This window comes from Miniopterus natalensis, chromosome 3 (assembly GCF_054644295.1).
Source record: "Miniopterus natalensis isolate mMinNat1 chromosome 3, mMinNat1.hap1, whole genome shotgun sequence".
NCBI classification, from domain to species: domain Eukaryota; kingdom Metazoa; phylum Chordata; class Mammalia; order Chiroptera; family Miniopteridae; genus Miniopterus; species Miniopterus natalensis.
In genome coordinates, this window is record NC_142083.1 from 92,089,574 (window position 1) to 92,115,035 (window position 25,462).

General features: G+C 40.7%; 1 protein-coding gene and 1 pseudogene across 2 annotated transcripts in view; one reads left to right on the forward strand and one right to left on the reverse strand.

Moving 5' to 3' along the window:
- ADCY9 (adenylate cyclase 9) overlaps window positions 1–25,462 on the forward strand; it is a 122,070-nt gene that overhangs the window by 63,002 nt on the left and 33,606 nt on the right. For both annotated transcript variants that reach the window (XM_016211347.2, XM_016211348.2), the window contains exon 2: window positions 22,886–23,076. In XM_016211347.2, the coding sequence (XP_016066833.2) occupies window positions 22,886–23,076 (191 nt within the window). The remainder of the gene's footprint in view (window positions 1–22,885; window positions 23,077–25,462) is intronic.
- LOC107535780 (calmodulin-alpha pseudogene) lies at window positions 12,013–12,458 on the reverse strand (annotated as a pseudogene).

Genomic DNA, 25,462 nt, shown 5'->3' on the forward strand with positions numbered 1-25,462 from the left:
CCGGCAGCTAAGAGGCAGCAGCCCTGTCATGATTGTGTAATCATGCCAGAAGCTACGCAGTGGGGCTGGCAGAGTGTGGTGGCAAACCTGTGGCAGCCTGACGCTCAGTGGCTGGGCTGCTGCTCTCTTTCTCCTGCAGCACTGCACACGCAACTGTACTTTGTACAGTCTGTTTGTTCTTTTGTAAAACCACAATTTTGTAAAAATTGTGAAATATACAGATGCAGAATGCCACATAAACAAATGTACAGCCTGATGGTTATATAAAGTGTACATCCCTGTACCTGCCAGCCAGTTTAAAAAAGAGGACACGGCCAGCCACTCAGATGCCCCCTCCCTTGGTCTTGCTTTTTACCTGGGGTCACATCCTTCTCTTATGGTTTTCTTACCAAAGTGTGTTTCTTCAAACACTTGCTTAGATTGTTTGGTTTTGCCAGAGTTTTAGTTTGCTTTTGCTTTTTCCCCCAAATTTTTATTTTGAAAAATTTCAGACCTATAGAAAGGTTGAAAGCACAGTGTAATGAGCACTAGTGTGTGAGTGTGTGTGTGTGTGTGTGTGTGTGTGTATCTCCTCTTTTTTCTTTCCTGAGCCATTGAATCAAGCATCGTGACCTTGCACCCTTAAATTCTTCAGCATGTTTCTCCTAAGAACAAGGACATTCTCCTATATAGACAAAATAAATAATCACACTCAAGAAATTTAACATTAATAAAATACTCTTATCAAATATATAGTTTATATTCAAATTTCCCCCATTGTCCAGTAGTATTCTTTAGACCTTTTCTTCTTTTCCTCCATGCTCTAATCAGGGATTGTTTATTGCATTTAGTTATCACATCTGTGTCATCTCCTTTGATCTAGAACTATTCCCCAGCCTTTTTTGTCTTTAATGATGTTGGCATTATAAGTGTACATTTGAAGAATTGTCACAAAATGAACACATCTACATAACGAGGACCCAGATGAAATAGAACATTGCCAGCATCCCAGGAGCTCCCCCTTGTGTACCTCTCAATACTACCCACCTACTCCCTCCTTCAGGTAGCCACATCCTCACTTCTGGCCCCATCAATTAGTTTTGCCTGTGTTGGGATTTCATATCAATGGACTCTGCAATATGTATGTATTTGGGGCTGCTTCTGTTACTCAGTATTGTGCTTGTGGGATTCATCCGTGTTGCTTACAGTTGGAGTTTGTTCATTTTCATTGCTGTAACCGACTCTCTGTATGACTGTTTGGCCATCTGTTTATCCATCCTACTGTTGATGGACATGTGGCTTGTTCCCATCTTGGCTTCTACAGAATTCCTATGAATATGTATATACTGTATCCTGGTACATACTTGCATGCAATTCTGTTGAGTAAATGGTTAGAAGTAGAATTGTTGGGTCATAGAGTATGAGTATCTTCAACATTAATAGATAATACTGACCTGTTTACCATTGGCTGTACCAGTTTTTCCTTTCACCAGCAGTGTATGAATAGAGTTCTTGTTGTTCTACATCCTCAGCAGCGCTTGTCAGTCTGTCTGACCTTAGCCACTCCGGTGGGTGGGTGGCTATCTGTTTATCCATCCTACTGTTACTTGCATTTCCCTAATTTTACTTGCATTTCCCTGGTTGAGTGCCTTTCCTTAATCTGTTGGCCATCTGAATTTGTTCTTTTGTGAAGTGCCTATTCAAGTTCTTGCACATTTTTCTACTGAGTGATCTGTTTTTGTTTTGTTTTGCCTTCTTACTGATTTTTAGGAGCTCTTTATAATCAAGCTACCAGCCTTGTCAGTTATATGTCAGGCAAATACCTTTCCCCTCTCTGATCTTGCCTTCTAACTATGAAATTGCCATTTTTGTAGAGCAGAATGGTCAAATACTGGAAATTTCATATGGTTCAACTTAGTATGTAATAATCTTTTCCTTTGAAAGTTTAATGCTTTTTGTGTCAGGACACCTTCCTCTGCCTCTGAGGTCATGAAATTATTCTGTATTATTTCCTAAATACATTATTGTTTAGCTTTTCAAATTTATGGGGGTTTTTTTGGTTTGTTTTTTAAAACCTAGCCTGCTCCGCTACCCAGCAACAGCCCCACAGCCCAGCAATTAATTAAAAAAAAAAATCTTTATTGATTTAATGGAGAGGACGGGAGAGGGGGAGAGAGAGAAATATCAGTAATGGGAGAGTCATTGATTGGCCGCCTCCTGCACAACCCCTACATGGGATCAAGCCTGCAACCCGGGCATGTGCCCCAACCAGGAATTGAACCCCAATCTCCTGGATCATAGGTCAATGCTCAACTGCTGAGCCACGCCCAGCCAGGCCTCAAATTTATGTTTATAATCCATGTGGAATTTTTGTGTGTGTGTATCTGTGAGCTCGGTAAAGCTTTTGTTTAAAAAATTCATGTATCTGATCGTCTAAGCATTGTTTTGTTTTTGTTATTTTTAAAGGTGAGTTCAGAGTATAACTTTTTTAGAAATAGGTTTTTATTTATTTTAGAGAGAGAGAGGAAGGGAGAGGGGGAGAGAGAAAGAGAGAGAGAGAAAGAGAGAGAGAGAGAGAGAGAGAGAAACATCTGTGTAAAAGAGAAACACTGATTGGCTGTCTCCTGTATGCACCCCAGCTGGGGACCAAACCCCCAACCTGGGCTGTGCCCTGACCGGGAATTGAACTGGTAAATAGTTGCATTAAGCTATAGTTTATACACCATAAAATCACCTCTTAAAAGTGTACAATTCACTTATTTTTAGGAAATTTATGAGACATAAGCATCACCATAATTTGGTTTTAGAACATTTCTATCACCCCCCCACCCCTCAAAGTTCGTTATGCTCACTTGTAGGCAATACCCGCTCCCAGACCAACAACTGGGAATCTACTTTCTGTCCTTACAGATTTGTCTTATCTATACATTTCATATAGTTGGAATTATACAATATGTGGACTTTTGTCTCTGGCTTCTTTCACTTAGTATGTTGTTTTCAAGTTTCATACATGTTGTAGCATGGATCAGCATTCAGTCCCTTTGTATTGATGAGTGAAATTACATTGTATAGCTAGACCATAGTTGGTTTCTCCATTCACCAACTGATACCCATTTGGATTATTTCCACATCTAGGCTATAACAAAGCTGCTCTGGACACTTGTGTGCAAGTCTTGGTGTGGATAGATGTTTTCATTTCTCCTGAGTAGAGACTTGGATTGGAATTGCAAGGTTGTATGGTAATTCCTTTTTGTATAATTTTATTTTTCAAATTACCATTTGTAAATTGACTTTATTCTTTTGATGTGTAGTTCTATGAATTTTTTTAACAAATGTATAGATTTTGTAGCCAGTACAATCAGGATACAGAACAGATCCCACTCTACCCTCCGGACCCTGCCCACAAATCTTTTACATGTGTTCACCCCTTTATAGACTCACCTGTCCCCTCCTCCCCCTTGCAACAACTAATCTGTTACTTATTCTTCCAGTTCTGCCTTTGGGAGCACGGAGTATGGAATCGTGGAGTACGTAAACTTTTAAGACTGGTTCCTTTCACTTAGTGTAAGTGAAAGATTGAGATTCATCCTAGTTGTGTATCTGTAGTTCATCCTTGTAATGCTGAGCAGTATTTCATCTGTTTGTTTACTCACCTACTGAAGGATATTTAGGTTGTTTCCAGGTTTTGGCAATTATGAATATGATTGCTGCAAATATTTGTGTATGGCATTTTGTGTGAAAATAAGGCTTAATTTCTCCATGGTAAATATCCAGGATCGTAGTTGCTGGGGCATATAGTCAGTGTATGTTTAGCTTTATAAGTAACTTGTTGAAGATTTTTCCAGAGCAGTTTATGCCATTTTGAATTGCCATCAGCAATGTATAAACGTTCCAGTTGTTCCTCATCCTTATCAGCACTTGATATTGTCTGTATTCTTCATTTTAGCCATACTGCTAGGTATGTAGTGACATCTTGTGGTTTTAATTTGCATTTTCTAAATAGCTAATGATGTTGAATATTTTCTCATATGCATATTTACCAGTACAGTTCCTTGGGAGTGGCTGCAAAGGAAGTATCAGACATCCACTTTGAGCTGAACACAAGTTTTGAAAAGACCTTTTTCCTATGCTCTGTAGTGTTGCTTTTGTCATAAATTGTGTCCATATGTGTGAGTCTATTTCTGAACTCTTCGCTCTTTATTTGTCTGCCCTTCCTTATGTCAGTACTCCACTGGCTTAACCACTATAGCTTTGTAAGAGTGTTGGAATCTTGTAACACAAGTCTTCCTGCTTTTCTTCAGGATATTTCATAGAAATGGAATTATACAGTATGTGATCTTTTGTGACTGGCTTTTTTCATTTAGCATAAGGTTCAAGGTTTATCCATGTTTTAGCATGAATTGAAACTACATTTGTTTCCATAGATACTCCCCTTATTAAATGCCTGATTGCACACACCATTGTTAAAAAAGAAACAGACCCCAAATGGAGTCACTTATGCTAATAAGCCCATGTCACCACACCAAGACTTAATACCTAACCTAACTATAGTTTCAGCCTCTCCCAGGAATGTAATCTTAACCAGTCTGGAATTACCTGGTCAGCACTAGTAAGGTAACCTGCCAGATAGACACCCACCTTCCTCCAAAGGAAGATGACCTTGCCTGAAACAATTTACTCTTTGCTAGAATAACTTCCTTGCCCTGCCTTGTGCTCACTATAAACTCTTTCATTTTGTACAGCCTTTCAGAGTTCCTTTCTATTTGGTAGATGGGATGCTGCTCAATTCATGAATCACTGAATAAAATCTAATTAGATCTTCAAAAAAAAACTTCATTCATTTTTATTGCTAAATACTATTTTATTGTATGGATAGACCATCAGTTGATGGACCTTTGTGGTGTTTCCACTTTTTGGCTGTTATGAATAATACTGTTTTGAATATCAGTGTACAAATTTTTGTGTGGACATATGTTTTCATTTCTCGTGGATATATACCTAGGAGTAGAATCATTGGTAACCCATATTATAACTCTGTGTTTAACATTTTGAAGAACTGCCAGAGTGTTTTCTATACTGGCTGCACCGTTTTACATTCCCACCAGCAGTGTATGAAGATTGTATTTCTCTTCATCCCTGCTAACACTTGTTATTGTCTGTCTTTTTAATTATAGCCATCTCAGTGGATGTGAAGTAGTATCTCATTGTGGTTTTGATTTTCATTTCCCTGATAGCAAAGGATGTTAAGTATCTTTTCATGTGCTTTATTGGCCATTTGTATATCTTCTTGGGAGAAATATCTATTTATACCCTTTGCCTTTTTAAAAATTCGGTTATTTGATGTTTTATTGGTCACCATAAGCATTCTCTATATATTTCATCTCCAGGCATTCACAGCATACCACATTACTCTACTCTTATGTCTCCTCTTGCTTTACTACCTTCATAATAGGCTTTAATTTGTGAGTTGATTAATTGGTGCATCAACTCACCTGTTCATTCATTTATATACATTTATATATTTATTCAACAGATATTTGATTGCCTTAGTTATGCCTTTGCCATTTCTTTGCCTTCTTAGTGCTATTCCAGAAGAACTAGTTCCCATTGCCATTTGTCTAGCTACTAGCACCATCTTCTTCTTTTTTTTTTTTTTTTAAATAAATCTTTATTGATTTCAGAGAGAGGAAGGGAGAGGGAGAGAGAAAGATAGAAACATCAATGATGAGAGAGTCATCATCAATCGGCTGCCTCCTGCACTCCCCCTACTGGGGATCGAGCCTGCAACCCAGGCACGTGCCCTGACCAGGAATCGAACCTAGATCTCCAGGATCCTACGTCGATGCTCAACCACTGAGCCATATCCAGCTGGACGTAGCACCATCTTCTTGAAGACTCTAGATACTTTCCCTTGAGAGCGTCTATACCAGCCTGAACCTCACATCACCTGATATGACACCCTCTCAGCGACAGCCATACCTCAAGAGTCCCATGTTTCTACCCTCACTCCCACAAAACCAAATAGACCCCCCTACCCCAAAGTCTATAAGTAGGTGTATCTATTTTTTCTTCTTTATAAAAGTTTGCCTCCTTCTGGTAATGTCCAGTCCCTTCACTTGAGTTATGGGTTTTCTCTTCTCTCTTTAGCAACTTTGGTCCTTTAGCTACCTTCCTTTTCTCACATTTTAAAATTTATTTATTCTCACCTGAGGATATATTTTTATTGATTTTAGAGAGAGGTGAAAGGAGAGAGAGAGAAACATCAATCAGTTGCCCACAACCTAGGTATGTGCCCTGACCAGGAGTCAAACCCACAACCTTTTGGTGTATGGGATGACACTCCAACCAACTGAGCCACCTGGCCCCGGCTTCCTGTATCTTTAATCTCTTGCCTCTTCTTGACCAGTCCATCAGCCCACAATATTCTCTAGCATCTCTGCCCTGCAGAAATCCTCTCAGGTGCCACATTACCCCATTTGTCTGCCATACTTCATGTCTAGTCTTCTCTAAAGGATTGACCACACGTGTTTTCTTGACTTCCCCACTCACACATCAGCCCACCCAGGGTGGCCTGTGTCGCCACCACCCCAGTGTATCACTACTTGGCATTGTACTTACGGTCTTCATTCTGTTTGTATGACTTTCGTCTGACCCCTCTTGTCCTTGCACTTTGCTGGATCCCCTCCCGCACTATTTCTTGACATTGAAGGTCCCCAGGCTTATTTCCTGGCCCTCTCCCTTGTCATTCTCTCTGTGGTTGGTAGTAGTGACATCCCATCTCTAGGCTAGATCTCCTCTCTGAGTGGGATGATGTAGCTGCCTCACTGACATCTTCACTCACAGGCATCTTAACTTAAAGGGTCCAAAACTGAGCTTCCCATTTTGCCCCCCAAATCTTTACCTCTCCCAGTCTTGCCCCATAAATGTATCATCATCCATTCATTTATTGAAGGCAGAACCCGGGGAGTTATCCTTGTTCTCTTGTCTCACCCCCACATCCGGTCTGTGGGAATGTCCTGTCAGTTCTGCCCCTATCCTGAATCTGTCTCCTTTTAGGCTGTCACCCTAGGCTGGACCACTCTTACCCTTGGCCTGGACCACAGCAACAACCTTGGAATGAGTCCCTGCTACTACTCTTCAAGCTTCCCAAGCCATTTACGAGCTATAACTGAGGGTTTTTTTAAAAAAAGCCAGCCAGCCATTTGGGACCCTTGGTAGGATCTTGGAACTGAAATCAGACAAAAAATTGGTGACATTTGAATAAAGTATATAGTTGAGTTAATAATATTGTACTGATGCGAATGTCCAGTTCTTGATTATTTTTCTGTGCTTGACATAGTACAGTAAGACATTAGCATTAGACATGTTGGGCCCAGCGGGCATGGCTCAGCAGTTGAACATCGACCTAGGATCCAGGAAATCAGGGTTCGATCCTCGGTCAGGGTACATGCCTGGGTTGCTTGATCCCTGGCTGGGGCATTCAGGAAGCAGCAGATCAGTGATGATTCTCACGTCATTGATGTTTCTCTCTCTCTCCCTCTCCCTTCTCTCTGAAATTAATAAAGACATATTTAAAAAAAACAACCACATACAAAAAAAAAACATTAGGACATGCTGGGTGAGGTATATAAAGGAATTCCTTGCACAATATTTGCAACTTTTCTGTATGTCTAAAATTAGTTCAAATTAAAAGTTCTTAAAAGTTAAAATGCAAAGAAAATAGGATTGTGTGTGCTGCCGTGCTTAAAACATTGCTGAGGCCTTCCACAGGCCTAGCACATAACTCAGAATGTTCTTGATGTCAAATGCCATACTTCCTCACTTTGCTTCAGCAATGGTGGCCCTCTTTCAGCAGGTGAAGACATGACAATCTTTTTCACACATGCCCATCCCTCCATCCAGTGTTGTCCTCCTCAGGCCCACAACTGTGATCAGCTCCTTCTCACACTGAGGTCTCCACCTCAATACTGTTCCTTCTTTGAGGTCTTCCCTGACTCCCATATCCAAATTAGCCCCCCATTGACTACTGTTCTCTGTTGCACAAACCTCTAGTTTTCTTTATGGTCCTTATTCAAAGCTGGTGATTAGTGTAGTTTATGCTAGTTTCATGAGGTCAGGGATGGTGAATATCATGCTCATAGTTTTATCTTAGTGTCTAGCCTGGCATATAGCTGGTGTTCAGACAGAATCAGTAAACAGTTCCGTGTTCCTTATTGTGTAAGGAAAGTTTGCTATATAATTCAGTCTCCAGAGAAATTCCAGGACTTGCATATTTCATTCTGCCCTTCCTTGATGTTCATGCTGTTTGCAAATGACCACTGCTGCAGAGATGTGAGTCAGTTCTTCACATAGTTGAGTGCCCTTTGTGTTTGGTCTTCATCTAGGTACTGTAGGTAATAAAATTAACAAGGCGTAGTCAAATGTAAGGTATTATTGGCATTTATAATAGGCCTACCCTCAATCTAAGTAGATTTCAGGAGCTCATTATCTGTTGAAAGAATGAATAGAATAAATAAGAAATATTTTTCTTTTAAATTGCTGCAGATATATATACACATACTCATATATATACAATTACATCATATATACACACATACAGCATTGCGGAATCTTTAATCTTTCAGATATCCTTCAAACTGTTTCTCTCTTGTGAAGGCAAAGGATGGGCAGAGGACCATGGGTCTTACAGCTGCTCTTAGAGCATGGGGCTCTGCCACTGCCCCGCCTTTCCCAGACACCCACTGGAGTATCTTAAGGCGGCTTGATGAAAGGCTATGGGGGGAAATTGTTAGAAGTGGGGTTTTTTTTGTTTCACCCGAGGCTATTTTTTCCATTGATTTTTAGAGAGAATGGAAGATGGGGAGAGAGGAGAGAAACAAACATTGATGTGAAAGAGACACAACTATTGGTTGCCTCCAGCACGCACCCCAACCAAGGCCCTACCTGCAACCCAAGTACGTGCCCTTGGCTGGGAATCGAACCTGAGACCCCCTGGTGTGCAGGCCTATGCTCTAACCATGGAGCCATGCCGGCCAGGGTGTTACAGATGTTTTTGATGGTCTCAGTGATTAAAGGTTATATATTGTCCATGAATTTAATTTTATTCAGGATGGTAAAGAAGACATTACAAATTAAGTATATAATAAAAATGCAATAAAAAGGAACCCATTGGGTCTGATCTGGTTGAGAACTTGTGGTTCACTCTCTGGTTTCCAGAAGGTGTTATTATGGTTCCTCAGGGGATTTAAAGGAATTAAAAAGAATCAACAGGCATATCATGATTCATGATGGTCCCCAGATGAGGCAGAGCTTGCCACTGAGACCTGCCACTTCGGCATGGAGGCACCATCACACAGTGCCTGGCAGAAACTTTGTGTTGGTGATACAGGAATTTCTGGGATATGAGTGGGAGACCAGATGTTGTCACCTGTATTTATGTTAGGAAGGCAAAATATGCAAATCAGTCAACTGCAGGGGTGAATTCCTTGACCACAGGTAGCTTATAGAGCAGTGGGCAAGGTGTGGTCCCTGGTGTTCTCAGCAACACATCACATGTGATTTCACAGTGCTCACAAGACCAGAGATCACATGGACTACTGTGGACATTCAGACATAAGTTGGCAGGAGAGAGGGGACCCTGGAGGCAGTGGGATCCTTGAAGGGCAGAAGGAGAGTAGAAGTTGGCCGAGGTGACTAGAGTGAGTTTACCTGCTTCTCGAATTTGCCCATGGCTGAACCTCAGTGGAAGGGGCACTACAGTAACACTGCTTCTGAAACACCTTTGTAGGTTTGTGCCAAATCCTATTAGCATTGTGGCTGTGTGCCTAGTTAAACATTCAAGCCCCAAAGAGTCAGAGAGAACCCCCCACGAAATGGTAATTTGTTCAGTCATGTGTTTTACTACATGTGTTTCTTTTAATGGGTGTGAAAGATCAGAGAGTTTGGTGTCCGGTTGACAAACTGCTTTTAAGTATCATGTAGTAAAATCATATAAAGGGTATTAAAAAGTAGAAAATATGTCATATCTTATAAATATTCACATTAAAAGCATTTTTAGGAATATATGTCAAACAAAGTTGATCTTTATATGGTTGGGCTCTGAATTAGATTTTTGAACCAATTTTTCAACCCACTTTAAGTATTTTTTGAAAATATTCAATGTTTCCAAGCTCTCCTGTTTTCTTATTTTTTTACCATATTCTTTGGTAGAGTATTTCTTTTTTTAATTTTAATTTTTAAATTATAGTTTACTTTCAGTATTATTTTGTATTGGTTTCAGATGTATAGCATAGTGGTTAAGCTATCATATGATTTACAAAGTGTTTCATCTGATATTTTCAGTACCCACCAAGCACCATACGTAGTTATTGCAACATTGTTGACTATATTCCCTATGCTGTACTTTACATCCTTGTGACTATTTTGTAACTACCAATTTGTATTTCTTAATCCCTTCACCTTTTCCACCTAGTCTCCTAACCCCTCTTCCCTCTGGCAACCACCAGTCTACTCTCTGTGTCTATGAGTATGTTTTAATTTTGTTTATTCATTTATTTTGTTCTTTAGATTCCACATATAAAAGTCATTTGGTGAAATCATTTGGTATTTATCTTTCTCTGACTGACTTATTACCCTCTAGGTCCATCCATGCTTTTGCATATGGTAAGATTTCATTCGTTTTTATGGCCGAATAATATTCCATTGTATATCTGTAGCACAGCTTTTTATATCCACTCATTTATTAATGGGCACTTGGGCTGCTTCCAAATCTTGGCCTTTATTTTTTTTAAATATGTTTTTATTGATTTCAGACAGAGGGAGAGAGAGAGAGAAACATCAATGATGAGAGAATCATTGATCAGCTGCCTCCTGCAGGCCCCCTACTGGGGATCAAGTCTGCAACCTGGGCATGTGCCCTGACCAGGAATCGAACCCATGACCTCCTGGTTCATAGGTCGACACTCAACCACTGAACCACGCCGGCCAGGCCAGCCTATTTCTTACATGTTTCTATGTCTAAAGTATTTTGTCATTGCTTCAAAAATTTATGCTTATTTTAAACATAAAGTAAATAAGACTAATATAGGAAGTGAAAATAAATGAGAAACATTTCTAATATAGAAAGTGAATGTTTTCCATAATCCTATTATCCTGTTAATATTTTGGTGTATTTTTTTTTTTTAAGTTAATGGTATTTTTATTGAAAAAGTAAAAAGACTAGCATTTACAACTTGGAATGGATATAAATAGTAATTTCTTGAACAGCAAGCTGATGGTTGTGCTGAAGTCCACAGCCACAGCCTGCCTCTGCCGGCTCCAAGTCATGGTTCAGAAGGTTTTAAAAATGGAGTCCAAAGATGCTCCCTTTGTAAAAGTTTCTTTTAAAAAATTTGTGTGAATGGTGACAGCCTGGTACCCATTTCGCTCTAGTACAGTGCAGACAACACTAAACCAACACATGTGGGCATGCCATCAGGGTGTGTCACATGGTTGGGGCACAGAGAAGTGCAAGAGGACCACCCTGCTCAGACGGTTTTTCCTTCACATTTTTCTACACATATCCTGAGCTAAACTAATTTTAAACGAGTTTGCTTTCAATAAACCAGCTATAACAATTTATACTAACAAACTGAACTAGAACCCATTTGAATAGGTTTTGAATTTGTTTTTTCATTTTTTGTTTTTAATATAAATGCCTAACTGTGCTCAGTTGTCAAGCTGCATGCATGAAAAACTGGCCATGCATGAAAAACAAACAGTGTATTAATCATTAGCAAATGGAACTGCAAGGAGTCCACTAAGCGCTTCCTTATAATTAAGGTAGTACAAGTATGTATATTGTAAGACTGATGTGTAGGGGCCATGACCACCAACCAATACATGCAGATATTTTTATGTGTGTGAACAGAAGGTACTTTTGACATTCAGTTTTGCTGTATAGAAACAATGAGTAAATGACTTTTTTTTTGCAAGAGGTAAGTAAAAGATTCAATTCGGTTCTTCTCGGAGTGGGGAGGAGTTGAAAGTAGGTCTTCATTTTGCCGTTGTCATCTGTACAAAGTCTTCATAGTTGATTTGTCCATCTCCATCAAAATCTCCTCTGATCATTTCATCTACTTCTTCATCTGTTAGTTTTTCTCCTAAGTTTGTCATAACACGATGTAGTTCTGACGCACGGATGTAACCATTGCCATCCTTGTCAAATACTCGGAATGCCTTGTGGATTTCTTCTTCACTATCTGTATCTTTCATTTTTCTAGCCATCATAGTAAAAAATTCTGGGAAGTCAGTGATGTCATTACCATTAGCATCCACTTCATTGATCATATCCTGCAGTTCAGCTTCTGTTGGGTTCTGACCAGTAACCTCATGACAGTGCCAAGTTCCTATGTTGTGGTGGCACCATTGCCACCTTTGTCAAATAGGGAGAAAGCTTTCTTGAATTCAGCAGTCTGTTCTTTGGTCAGCTGATCTGCCATGGTGCCAGCGAAGGGAGGAAGGGCGGAGAGATGGAGGTGGCTGCACAAGCACAGGGGCTGTGAGTGGGGGTGCCTCTGCTGCTGCTGCTAAGGCATGGTGTGTGCTGAGCACTGTGCCACTTCTGCTGCCACCACCGCCTGCACCACTGTCTGCGAGACTCCCAGCACAAATGCCCTGGTGTATTTCTATATGTTTATTTTTTAAATTAAATTTTCAACTTAATATATTGAGGTATAATTGACAAATAAAAGTATAAGATATTTAAAGTGTTCATTGTGATTTGATATACGTGTACACTGTGAAAGGATTCTCCCATCTAGTTAACACATGCAAAACACTCATCAAAAGAGAAAACCTTGATGTGAGTTGAAAACTGATTGACTTGAAAAGTGAGGAAATTCACATCCATCACCTCACATCACACCTCTTTTGTGTGTGTGTGTATGTGTGTGTATGTGTGTGAGAGAGAGAGAGAGAGAGAGAACGTTTAAGCTCTTTTAGCAAATTTTAATTATATGATATTGTGTTATCAACTGTAGTCATCATATCTTACATTAGATCCTTAGACCTTGTGTTTCGGTGTTCTTAATGTAGCCTAGTGTCGTTCAGAATAACACTTTGTTTCTTTCCTATATGTTAGCTGCTCTTTGTGTCTTCTTTTCTCATCTGCCTGGTTTGGGGCCAGCACCTCTAGTGAGCAGGGGCCTGCTTGCTGGAGGGTTTGGAATCTTCCTTCCCAGGGAGTCTGAATGCATGGACCTTCTCCCCACTTCCATCTATCCTTCAGAGTCTGTAGCAGGGCCCTACTTTCCATTCTAAGACAAGGGAGCTTCTGAAGACTCATCCCCGCTTTCTATGAGAGGCTGTAAACTGCAGCTCCAGGTCATGTTTTTGAACAAGTTGCACCTCTGCATGTCAGTGCCCCAAGACCCCCCTCCCTCATCCTCTCCTCATATATGGGCACTTACTACTCACTGCCTTAGTTTTGCTTTCAGTTTTGCTTCTTTGAGGGTCTACAACATATTTGTGACTTTCTTGAGGCATGAATTACAGCCACGTGCCATGCAATGTGAGGCTAGTGTGGGAGAGCGAATCACCCAGCCAGTGACATCTGGAGTGGCAGAGTGGCCCTACTCTCAGCTTCTCATCTAATGCCCAGCAACACTTTTAAGGTTTTTAAAAATATACCACACAAGCAGAACTTTGATTCTTCTGAGAAAGGTCTAAAATAGGGAGACCACCTCTAATGCTGAAGTGAAATTAAAGAAATTGGAGATACCTAAGATGATATTGTTTCTTTCTTTTTTTTTTTTTTTAATCCTCAATCAATATTTTTTCCATTGCTTTTTCAAAGAGTGGAAGGGGGAGGGGGGAGAGAGAGAGAGAGAAACATCGATGTGAGAGGGACATCGATTAGTTGCCTCCCACATGCGCCTCTATCGGAGCCAGGGATTGAGCCTGCAACTGAGGTACATGCCCTTGGCTGGAATTGAACCCAAGACCCTTCAGTCTGCAGGCCGATGTTCTACTCACTGAACCAAACTGGCTAGGGCTGTTTCTTTTTAACAATTTTTTTTTTTTTAATCCTCACTCAGGGATATGTTTATTGATTTTAGAGAGAGAAAGAGAAGCATCAATTGGTTGCCTCCTGTATGTGCCCTGACTGGACATTGAACCCACAACCTTTTGGTGTACAGGACAATGCTCCAACCAACTGAGCCACCTGGCCAGAGAAGAAGATATTGTTTCTTGATTAGAAAACAGAGGTTTTAGGTTTCTTGATGATTTCACTTGAGCAAGTCCGCCATGTGCTCTGTGGGAACAAGAAAATGCAGATTGGGGAACTGTTCCAGTCAGTGCTCCAACCAGTGTCAAAACACTCATCAAAAGAGAGAAAGCCTTAATTTGAGTTGAAAACTAGTTGACTTGAAAAGTGAAATTCACAGTAAGCATGTGACTGTGCTGGAAATGTGATTTGGGAGCAAGCCAGAAGCCAGGATAAACATTTCCACAAAGTAACAGGTGGTAAGGGTGCTGATGTGGCTACACTCCCAGGAAAAGCCAGTCAAGAATTACAAGAATTGTGTGTTTTGCTTTGCATAATATGGAGTTTCCAGGTGAGGGAGGATGAGGTTGGCTATGTTGCCTTTCTTTCCAGCTGAAGGTGCTCACAGGAGGTGTCAGTGTAGGTAGCACTTCCCCTGCATCAGAAGAAGCAGCAAATGTCATGAATGAAAAGGAAACAGCGGTGTTCAGGGCAGCCAGGGAAAGCCCGCGCCTTCTGTTTTATGGAGGTCAACGCAGGCATGACCAGCCTTGCCATGCTGTGCGGTGAACTCTTGCCGTCATGGGGAATCGGGTTGGCAATCTAAGAAGACGGCTTGGGTGTCAGCCCAGCTCTCTTGGACTAGACTGCAATGCTGAGAGTTGCAAATTTGATGATTCTTGGAGATATCTTGTGAAGGTCAAACTTTTGTTTTGTTTTGTTTAATTTCTCCCAGACTTCTAAACTCTGGTGATGTTAAATTTTTAGTTCTTCAAGGTTATTTAGCCTTATTTATTTGTTTTTCTGTCCTAGCTCTACACATTATCTATTTCCAGGCATTTATTTTTGATATTTTTCTTTTACCTGCCACTGCCCATTCATTTTCCTTAAATTCCCAAAGATAGTGTATTTCTTACTGGCTTTGTTTTATTTCTTCTCTGAACCTGAGAACTGTTGTTGCATCTTATTGAAGTTCACATAGCTTTATTTTTCTCTCTCTTTCAAAAGAACAGCTTGCCCTAGCTGGTTTGGCTCATTGGCTAGAGCACTGACCCGTGGACTAAAGGGTCCTGGGTCTGATTACGGCCAAGGGCACGCACCTTGGTTGCAGGCTCTATCCCTGGCCCCAGTCGGGAGGCAACCAATCGATGTGTCTCTCTCACATCGGTGTTTCTCTCCTCCCCCCTTCCACTCTCTCTGAAAAGCAATGGAAAAAATATCCTCAGGTGAGGATTTAAAAAAAAACAAAAAAAACACAACAGCTTGATTGAGGTATAATTCACCTACTATATAATTCATCCCTCTAAGTAATCAATTCAGTGGTTTTTCGTATATTCACTGTGCAACTATCACTGCAATCTAATTTTAGAACATTTTCATCACCCCAAAAAGACACCGTGTGCACATTAACAGTTGCATCCCACCCCTATCTTCCAAGCCTCTGGCAACTACTAGTCTACTTTCTGTCTCTATGGATTTGCCTATTCTGGACATTTCATATAAATGGAATCATGTAGTATGTGGCCTTTTGTGATTAGCCGTTTTTACTTAGCATCATATAGCTTTATTTCAATTTTCAGTGTATTCCTCTTTTTGGTTTTATTTTTCGATTACTTAGCTGCCACCTAGTCTCAGATTTTAAATTGAGTCTTTCACTTATCCTTTTTATAGAATCTATTTCCTATTGTCTGTATTCCATACTTAAATCTTCAACTCTTAAAATTAATTATTTTTTAAACTATTAGTTTAACTATTAAGATCTTAAAATTAACTATTTTCTGTTCTCTTGCGAAGAGAGTAGGGTCTGTGGCTCTTCTTATACCTGCTTCAGATGTCACCTGACATGCTTCCTTCTGCCCGATGGCATCCCATGCTACGATTGGGTGAATAAGAGTTTATTAGTTGTTCGTCTATTTTAGTTCCCATCCTTCTAGCTCTCTTGTTTCATAGCCTCTTCTGATTATTTAAACTGTTATATTACAGTATTCCAAGGTAGTTATCGTAGACCTTAATTTTTCTTTTGTTTTCTCACCATAAAATGCCTTTTGTCACTTCCGAACATCCTGTCAGCATGTAGAGTTGAATTCATGTAATTATCTCTTCTTGTAGATTTGTGTCATCACCAACTTACTGTCCTCACATTTACTGCCACCCTTCCGCTCTCTGACTTAATTTTTATGAGCATTGCTTCATGCCCTTTCCTCACTGCTTTGAGTATTCCTGAAGACTCTTGAAGCAAAAACACTGTCTTTCCCTTTTGTATTTCCTTTTTTATGTGCATTAACACAAGTAATCCTCACAATGTCCCTCTCATATGATATTGTTACTAGTATTTTCATTTACTAGATGAGAGAACTGAAGTTGGGTGTTTAAATCTCAGTTTTCATCTGCACTCAGTTTCTGAAATCAGAGTACTCTTTTTTTCTTAACCATTTCTTTCAACATTTAGCCCAGTTCCTAACCCTTAGAAAATACTCAGTAAATATTTAATTTGTTGGATAACTGAATGAGTGAATGAGTAAATGAATGAATGATATACTACTTGGTAGGCTGTTCATGGGTATGTCAGATGTTGTCTTTCAAAGATTTTGTTTCTGTAGCTTTTGTGAAGTCCCGCGCTATTAAATAGTAGTTCAGGAGTTTTTTAGAGGTGGGGGGAAAGGGTCTCTGAAGTTTGTTAACACTGGATTCTCACAGTGTTAATACTCAGCAGCAAAGCATTTAGCCGGGTAGCATTTATTAATGCCAAGTATGGAAGGTAAGAAGAAGACAGTGCATGGGGACATTGTCATGAAGTGCTTGTCCGGCCACTCATATTTGGCCATGAGGGCAGCATATTTACCCATTACTGGTAGAGAGAGGGAGCTGAGTGCAGAAAGTACCTGTTTCAGTAGCAGGGTGGAGAGAGAGGGAGAGGGAGCGTGTTTTTCTAAAAGTTTGTTTTTTGCCCTGGCCGGGTGGCTCAGTTGGTGGGACATCACGTACACAAAAGGCGGTAGGTTTGATTCTCCGTCAGGGCACATACCTAAGTTGCAGGTTCAGTCCCCCGTCGGGGTGTGTATGGGAGGCAATAGATTGGTGTCTCTCTCTCTCTTTTTCTTTCTCTCTCCCCCTCCCCCCTTCCCCCTATCCTCCCCTTTCCTCTTTAAAAATCAATAAAAACATATCCTCAGGTGAGGATTAAAAGTTTGATCTGTTCAGTTTAAGTTTGAGTCAAGATCAGGTTAAACAGGCATGGTACCCACCTTTCTTTCTTTCTTTTTTTTTTTTTTTAAATATATCCTTATTGATTTCAGAGAGAGGAAGGGAGAGGGAGAGGGAGAGATAGAAACATTAATGATGAGAGAGTCACTGATTGTCTGTCCCCTGCACGCCCCCGGCTGGGGATCGAGCCCACAACCCGGGCATGTGCCCAGATCGGCAATCAAACCGCAATTTCCTGGATCCTAGGTCGATGCTCAACCACTGAGCCACACCCGGGTGGGCCCACCTTTGTTTCTTTCGCCTGCTTAGATGAATCTGCTTCCTATTTTATTGCTTGGGACTTCATTTTTTAGAGAGAGGTTAAGTTTCACCGCCAGTCATTTGCTGTAGAAACTTGTGATCTTGTGATTAGTTGTTTTATGTAGGATTAGAAAGAACTTCGACCCATACAGAGTATTTTAATGTCAACAAAGTAAAAAATGTTTTGTTTTCACCAAAACTTTTGTTCTTCTTAAGCAGGAGCAATAGATAATTATGAAATGCCCTGTCTATAATTTTGTAGGCCTGGGTTATTTGGTAGATTAATATTATGAGCACTTTTAATCTTTATTTTTCTTACTGACTGACTAGATTTTAGTTTAAATAATCTTCATGCTACTCAGCCATTACAGACCTAGTTATAAAGAAAACTGTGATACAAGGTGAAGTAACTCTTAGCATGAACTAGCCCAATCTGATTGCCTCTCTTATGGATATTGTTTCAAGTCACTGGCGATGCAAGCTCCTTGGAGTTTGTTATATTATGCTGCTAACTCCCAAGGCTGTGCCTTCAAACATTCTTTTCTTCCTGATTATTCTCCTTTTTCTGTTGGGTTGTCAGGTCCTTGATTCTTGGTGATTGAGGATATCTCATTCCAAAGCAGACATCCCACCGTAGAAGACAAGACCATGATACAGGAAGGAGGCCAGAATAGCCTTTCTTTTCCAAACTGGACTATGGCATCCACTCGAATTACACTCAGTTCACCAAAACTAAGCACCAGTTGTGTGTGCAAGGCACAGTTTTTGTCCTGAAATAATTGATAATATACTTAAGAAGGCTTAAGAATGTTAACCACGTCACTCTCCTCGAAACAAGCAGCCAGAGACAAGCTCCTCTGTCAGACAGGAGCCCAATAGGAATTGTGTAACCCCACCCCTCAGCCTTTGTAAAATTAAGCTTTGATAAAAAGCATAAATGCTGGTGAGGTTTAAAATCAGTTACCAGGAAAAAAAACATAAGAAATCTTGTTATTCTCCTGTTTACATTATACTTAACAAAAATCATTTAGCTGCCTCATTTTGATCCTCTGCTTCTAAAGAACCATTCTTATGAACTTGGACCCCAGGATCCACATGCGTGGTTACTCATTAAATTCTTATCTCTTATAAACCCTCTTGCCTTAGACTTGACAAGGCTGGAACTCAGCCACTCAGACCTAATACATTTCCTGGGTATTTTACATTAGACAGCTAAGCTCTGCCTTACTTTATCATGCTGATGTCCCTCTAGTTTTGGCAAAAGGTTTCATTTTAAATTTAGCTTTGTATCAAAGCATAAATAAAAAGATACTTAATTTGTTCATTAATTTTGCTCGCCATGGATACATATGTACGTTTGACCTTGGGAATACTAGCAGTAGTGTGTCATCACTGCAAGTTGGGGGCTTCCTAAAGAAAAATTCAAATAAGAAACAAATTCAGGGCAATTATTGATTTAACCATTTTGCATATGCTTTTGTCCATAGAAGGAGCATGAAAAAGACTCCAATGATAAGCAGGTTAAACATCCACATTGATGATAATAGCTTACGTTGCTGAGTTTTACTCTGTACCGGGCACTGTTGTAAAGCCTCCACATGTGTTCATTGTTTAATCCTCATGTGAGCCATGTGGGTGAGTCCTATTCTTAACCTTACCTCACAATGAGGAAACCTAGATGCAGAGTGCTGGGGCATTTTACTCTAGGTCATGCAGTGAGGAGGTGATGGAGCGTGAATTTGAGGCTGCTCTGCAGAAGCTGCACCCTTACCCATCTCTCCAGGGCCTGGTGTAGAAGCACTGTGCTGTCACCACCACATTTGGGAGGAGTAGGTTCCTGTTCCCACCATTAACTTCCTGACTCCCATGTTCCCTAACTCCTTCCCACCCACTGTGGCTGGCAGTTCCACAGCTCCCTGGCCTTTCCTAAGCCTTGGGCCTGCTCACCACTCTTCACACCCTCCCTGTTGCCCCCAGCATGAAGACTCTTGGAGCTGATCTATACCTCACATGCATGGCCCCAGATCATCTTTGGTGATTCACCCACACTCATTCTCTGTTCCAGTCTCACTAAACTTACTTCGATCTCTCGACTCTGCCTGTCAAAAGCTCCCTTTTTGGAGGGCCTGTTCATGTACTCATGTAGTGGCACCTGTAGCCTGATGACAGCTGCCTCAGCCCCTGGCCCTGCTGGCTTTAATTGGGCTGACCTCTCTTTGTCTTTCACTTCATCCAGGAGGCCTTCCTTAACCTCCAAGTCTTTGCAAGGTGCTGCCCTCCTGTGCTTTCCAGAGCACCATCACTTTCTCATCCTGCCTGCTGTCTAGATCCCTCTTCAAGTGATAGTCCCATACAGGTAGGAGTCAGAGCTGATTTATTCTAGCTTGTTCTCCCAGCACTCGTCACAGTGCATGGTAAATAGGAAGTGCTTAATAAGTGATAAATGAGCAGTGACTCGATGGTCACAATTCACAGTAGTTACAACAAACCTCAGGGATGTGCACCCTAAGGCAGCGTCAGAGCTTGTGACTACAGAGCTGGGTGCTATTGCTTCACCCTCCCTGGTGGTGGGCATCCTCCTGCTTTAAAGTGCTGGCTTCAGCATCATGCATGTCTTGGTGGGACTTAGGCTACTGCCCTTCACATCTGCTGGTGCAGCCTTTTCTCAGCTTTACCTGTTATACCTCCAGGAAAGGCCTCCTTCAATGGCTCTTGCAGGTCTGGAGCTGCATAGGGAGGGGATAGGCAGTTACCTGACCAAGGACTCTTCCTGGGTTTGAGAGCTGAGAACAGGGCCTCTCTGGCTTCATGCTTCTTGACAGTCCTTACCACAGGGAGCAGCAGCTTCCACCAGGGAAGCCTTGAGCCAGTGGCATCTCTCAGGAAACACTCTTCTGGGGGTCAGGACCAGCTGCAGACAATGGAAAACCTCTCCCTTCAGTGGCAGCTTCTCACCTCCTGCAATAAAAAAAGTGTCTTCCCTCTTCCTGGTCTCCCAGATGTCTCTTTGCAGTGACAGCATATGCTCCCTTGGGAGTCAGGGGAGAGACCATTAGAGCAGCTCTAGGAACCACCCTTTTCATGTACTTCTATGATGAACTAGGAATAAGCCCTGCTAGCCCAGAGACTCTAAGACAGGCCAGAAATAGGACTTTTCTCTGGTTAGCACACAAAGGTTGTGTTTTTCAACTCTCCCAAGATGAAATGACAAAATCAATTCAGTATTATCTGTGATGAGAGCCTGAGAAATTCATATAAAGTTGCTTTTACTCTTCCATTGTATTCTAGTTCACATTTCTAGTTCAGGATTATGCATGTAATTAGTTAAACTGTGATTGATCCTATACATAAATTGGGATGTGTATATTTGTTGGAGGAAATAAAAAGGAAGTTCAGGACTTTAGTTAACAGTGAGCATGTAACTATCTTCTTTGGGGTAGTAGCATCTAAAATTATTTATCTAAGTCTTCTGTTTCCCACCTGGGGTTTAGCTGTACTCAGGGTTGTCTCTAGGTATCTTAAGGGCTCTTGCCAAATTCTTAGAAGGTTGACCTAAAAACATACACCATATAGTATTATGAGGAGAGAGGAGATGAACAAAGATTAAGTGGTGAATTGATGGTATAATTATAAAATGATTAAGGATTATTGATTAAGTAGTCCCTAGGTTATTTGATTAATTGATTTTAAAACATTTTAAAAATATGTACTGAGTGTAAGAAACTGTACAGTTTGGCAGTGTAGAGACATCACCTCTTGATTGAGTGTTTCCATGACAGCTTTTCATTACCACCTTATGTTGGAGCTTAAACTCTCCAAGACAGGCCCATTTTGTTCTTGATTTTATTCTCTGTGTACAGGGTGGGACAAAAGTAGGTTTACATGTGTTCGTAAATAATACAATAATTAATAAATAATAATACAGTAGTAAACTCTGTTTCCCATACTCACAGCTGTGTTTCCCATACTCACAACTGTAAGCCTACTTTTGCCCCACCCTGTATAACATACACCAGGCCTAAAATAAAGGTTTATTGAGTAAATTACATTGTTACCCCCTTCAATACATTTACAGTCTGCTTAAATTCCAGTGAGGACTAACAATGGATTTACTTAATCAGATTCACTTCTGCCCTGGCCTGCGTGGCTCAGTTGGTTGGAGCGTTGTCCTGTACACCAGAAGGTTGTGGGTTCCATCCCCTGTTGGGGCGAGTATGGGAGGCAATCTATTGATGTTCTCTCTCTCTCCCGTTCTCTCTATAAAAATCAATAAAAACATATCCTCGGGTGAGAATTTTTAAAAAATGTTTTAAATCAGATTTACTTCTGTTTCGGAAATCCGTTGAGCTCTGCCTGGAAAAGCTCCTCCTCATGTTTCCCCAGAAGATGGTTCTGAACACCCAGAGCAAGGACCTGTGTGCCTGTCACAGCTGCTTCCCAGCGCAGTGCACATTAGTGGGTTATTTCAGCCTTTAACAAGAACGCAAAGATGTAGGTAAATTGTCCATTTAACCAAGTTTTTTAAAAATGAGGACTTTGTGAGAGGATAAGTTCACGTAGCCTGCAGCTGGACAAAATACAGATGTTTATGCTATGGATGTCTGGATTCAACAGAAAATAGATACTCACTAAATTTGAATCAAGGAAGGTTTTAATTACCTGTTGGTGCATAGTATGATCTCACTTTTCATGGTAGTTTTGCAATCCCTGATACAGGTCAAATGGTCCATACTCTAGATTACCCTTACAACTAACTAGACCTACCATTGCATGTGTCAGTGACTGGTATTGTGAGATGAAAATAAACCCAAGAAATGTAGAGGGTCCACCATCATTTGGCTCTGCTGCTGCCACAAAGAGGTCATGTGACCCTTTCAAGGAGGAATTTTTTAATGCTTATTTCAGCCCCCAAAGATAAAATGTGCAGCCATCATTTAGAGAAAACATAATATGAGTAAATGGTGTCTCTTGGAGTCAAATGTTCCCCTGAGGCTGCGCATCTCTGAAAAGATGGAAGTCAGCAATAAAATATGACATATTCACAGTTTCACTTCACTTTCAACTTTTTAGGAGCAGGTCCTGCACAGAGAGCAAGATGGAGCTGCATTTCAACCAACAGTGGTTTCAACTTGTGCTGACTGTAATTTTTATCCATAGGTTTGAAGACATACCTGATAGCGGGTCAGAGAGCGAAGGAGTCTCATTGCGGCTGTTCAGAGGCCTTGCTTTCTGGCTTTGAGGTCATTGACGGCTCACAGGTGTCCTCAGGTCCTAGGGGACAGGGGACAACATCACCAGGGAGTGTCAGTGACTTGGCGCAGACTGTCAAAACCTTTGATAACCTTAAGGTTAGTTTTTTTTTTTCTCCTACTTCTAAAATTTTCTATTAATCTGTAGTACAACATGTGAAATAATATACAGCCTTCAGGTCTGTAGCAGATGACTTGGAATGCCCTCCAATTTGGTTTTGTGATTTTTTTTTCATGTAGTATAAAAGAAGTAGCATTTTGCATTTTTAATATCTTTTCTTTTTGGAAAAATATTCTGCACCTCCATTTTCTTTCTACACTGCAAAAAGATGCTTCTCACTTGAGTTGTTTTCTTTTTCTGCAACCTATGCTGTCTTCTGGGATTTCTAAAAGCTAATGATAAATGACAGTAAAGGTGATTCTCCTCACATCTTACTGGAGAGCTAGTCGGTTTCTTATTTCAGAGACCACTTCCTCAGGTATTTCTGTGTCTCCTGAAATCAAATGTTTTATAATTATTTTAAATTTTGTTAGTGTGGGTGAACCTTATGACATAGCTAACTGGAGGAGTGCAGGCTTGCCAAGAACACTATAGTATTACATTATTGGAACAGAGATGTCCTGGTGGCTGTCAAGAAGTACCCATTTCTGTCATAGCGAACCACAAAAAATTAATGCGATGGACGTTAGGCACATGAAATCAGTTTAGTTTATGAGCTGGTCCTCAGCTTTCACACTTGACTTAGTTCTCCCACTTGTACCTTTTGTTTATTTTTACAGTTTAAATATTTGCCATTTTTATTTTTTTTAAAGAGAGAGTCAGTTAAAACATATACCCACTTCACTGTTTGGTACTCTCAAATATTTACTTCAATGATATATTTATTGGTCAAGATGATGGCCTGTTGTCATGGCTTTAATCCAATATGTTCCTTCTTATCCACATTCATTAACAGATTTGAAAACTAGCTGTATTGGTATTTCAGCCTAACAGGTATAATGTGGCAGTCAGCTGGGATATCCAGATTATTTCACTGTGTCAGAATCCATAGGACCGAGCACAGTTACTCTGTGTCATTACTGCATTCAGGTTTATTGACAGCACTCATTGTTTGCTTTGTTAACAGTGCAGGGTTTCTCAGCCTTGACACTATCAACATTTTGGGCCAGATAACTGTGATGGGGGCCGTCCTATACACTGAGATGTTGAGCAGCATTCCTGGCTTCTACCCACTAGGTGCCAGGAGCTCCCCCTCCTCCCATTGTGACAACCAAGACTGTCTCCAGCCATTTCCTAATGTTCCCTGAGGGGGTAAAGGGTAAAATCACCCCAGGTTTAGAACCAGTGGGGTAGGTATTAGACCTTGCCTTCCCTGTACTCTTTGACACATGTGTATCAGCTAGCCTATCTGAAATTTCCTTGATTCCTGCGCACTTTCAAGACAGCCTCTTTGCTGGGCTGATGTTTTGCAGCCTTCAGAAAGGAGCTCTGGGTGCATCAAGCATCACCGAGCATGACAGGGAAGAATTACATCAGGGAGGAGCACAAAAACATGGCTTTCCAAGTACAGTTTCATTATCTGGGGAGAAACAATTTCCTCCAGGCTTCAAACCGAGCTATATTTAAGTAGAGAAATAGAGCTCAAAGCCAAAAATGATTTGTTGTGTGTGCTGCCATTTAGATTTTGTGTATGTGAGTTTCTATTCATTAGGGAGTACAGTTGCTGACTTCACTTAAAAAAAAATCTAGGTGGACAAAACTATTAGCGTATTCTATTACCTTGTATAAGTTTTCTAAATAATGATTGAAAGTTTTCTGAAAATCTTGTCATCTATTAAATTGACCCTATTTACCAAGAGGAATTTGAGCAAAAAAGGAATCTTTGGGCCCCTTCCAGAAGGGATAGATGAATTGGATCTGGAAGTATAATTTCTGGGATATTTTGATGGTGTTAGGGGCAGGGATCATAGGACATCTTAGACTAGGGCTGTCCCAGAAAGTTAGAATTACAGTGGAGCAGAAGGAGGGAAGAGATAGAAGACCTGGTCTCCACGCCAGGCTTGACTTCGGGAAGTCCTTACCGCACTCTTGCCTTCTCTGCTTCTAGTGCCTATGGTGACCATCAGGTGAGAGCAGGCATCTGTAGAGCACTTTATAAATTATAAGCACTGGGTAACTGAGTGAATCGTTATGAGCTATCACCCTAAGCTTGAAAGGCAGAAAACTGAGATCTGCCTTAAAGATTATATAGATTATAATCTGACATATAAGGTCTTCCCTCAAGAAACAGTTTTTGAGCAATGTAGTACCAGTTGCTTGCTCATACAGTTTTTGGGAAGGTTTTTCCTCTAAACTTGTCACTGCCTCATATGTGTGTCATTGGCTTGTTACGTTATATTGTCTGCACTGTGATTAACTCTTCTCATTAGCAGGAACCACAGACTAGCTCCTCCTAATCCTTTATCAGGGTCTCTTGACTCTTCC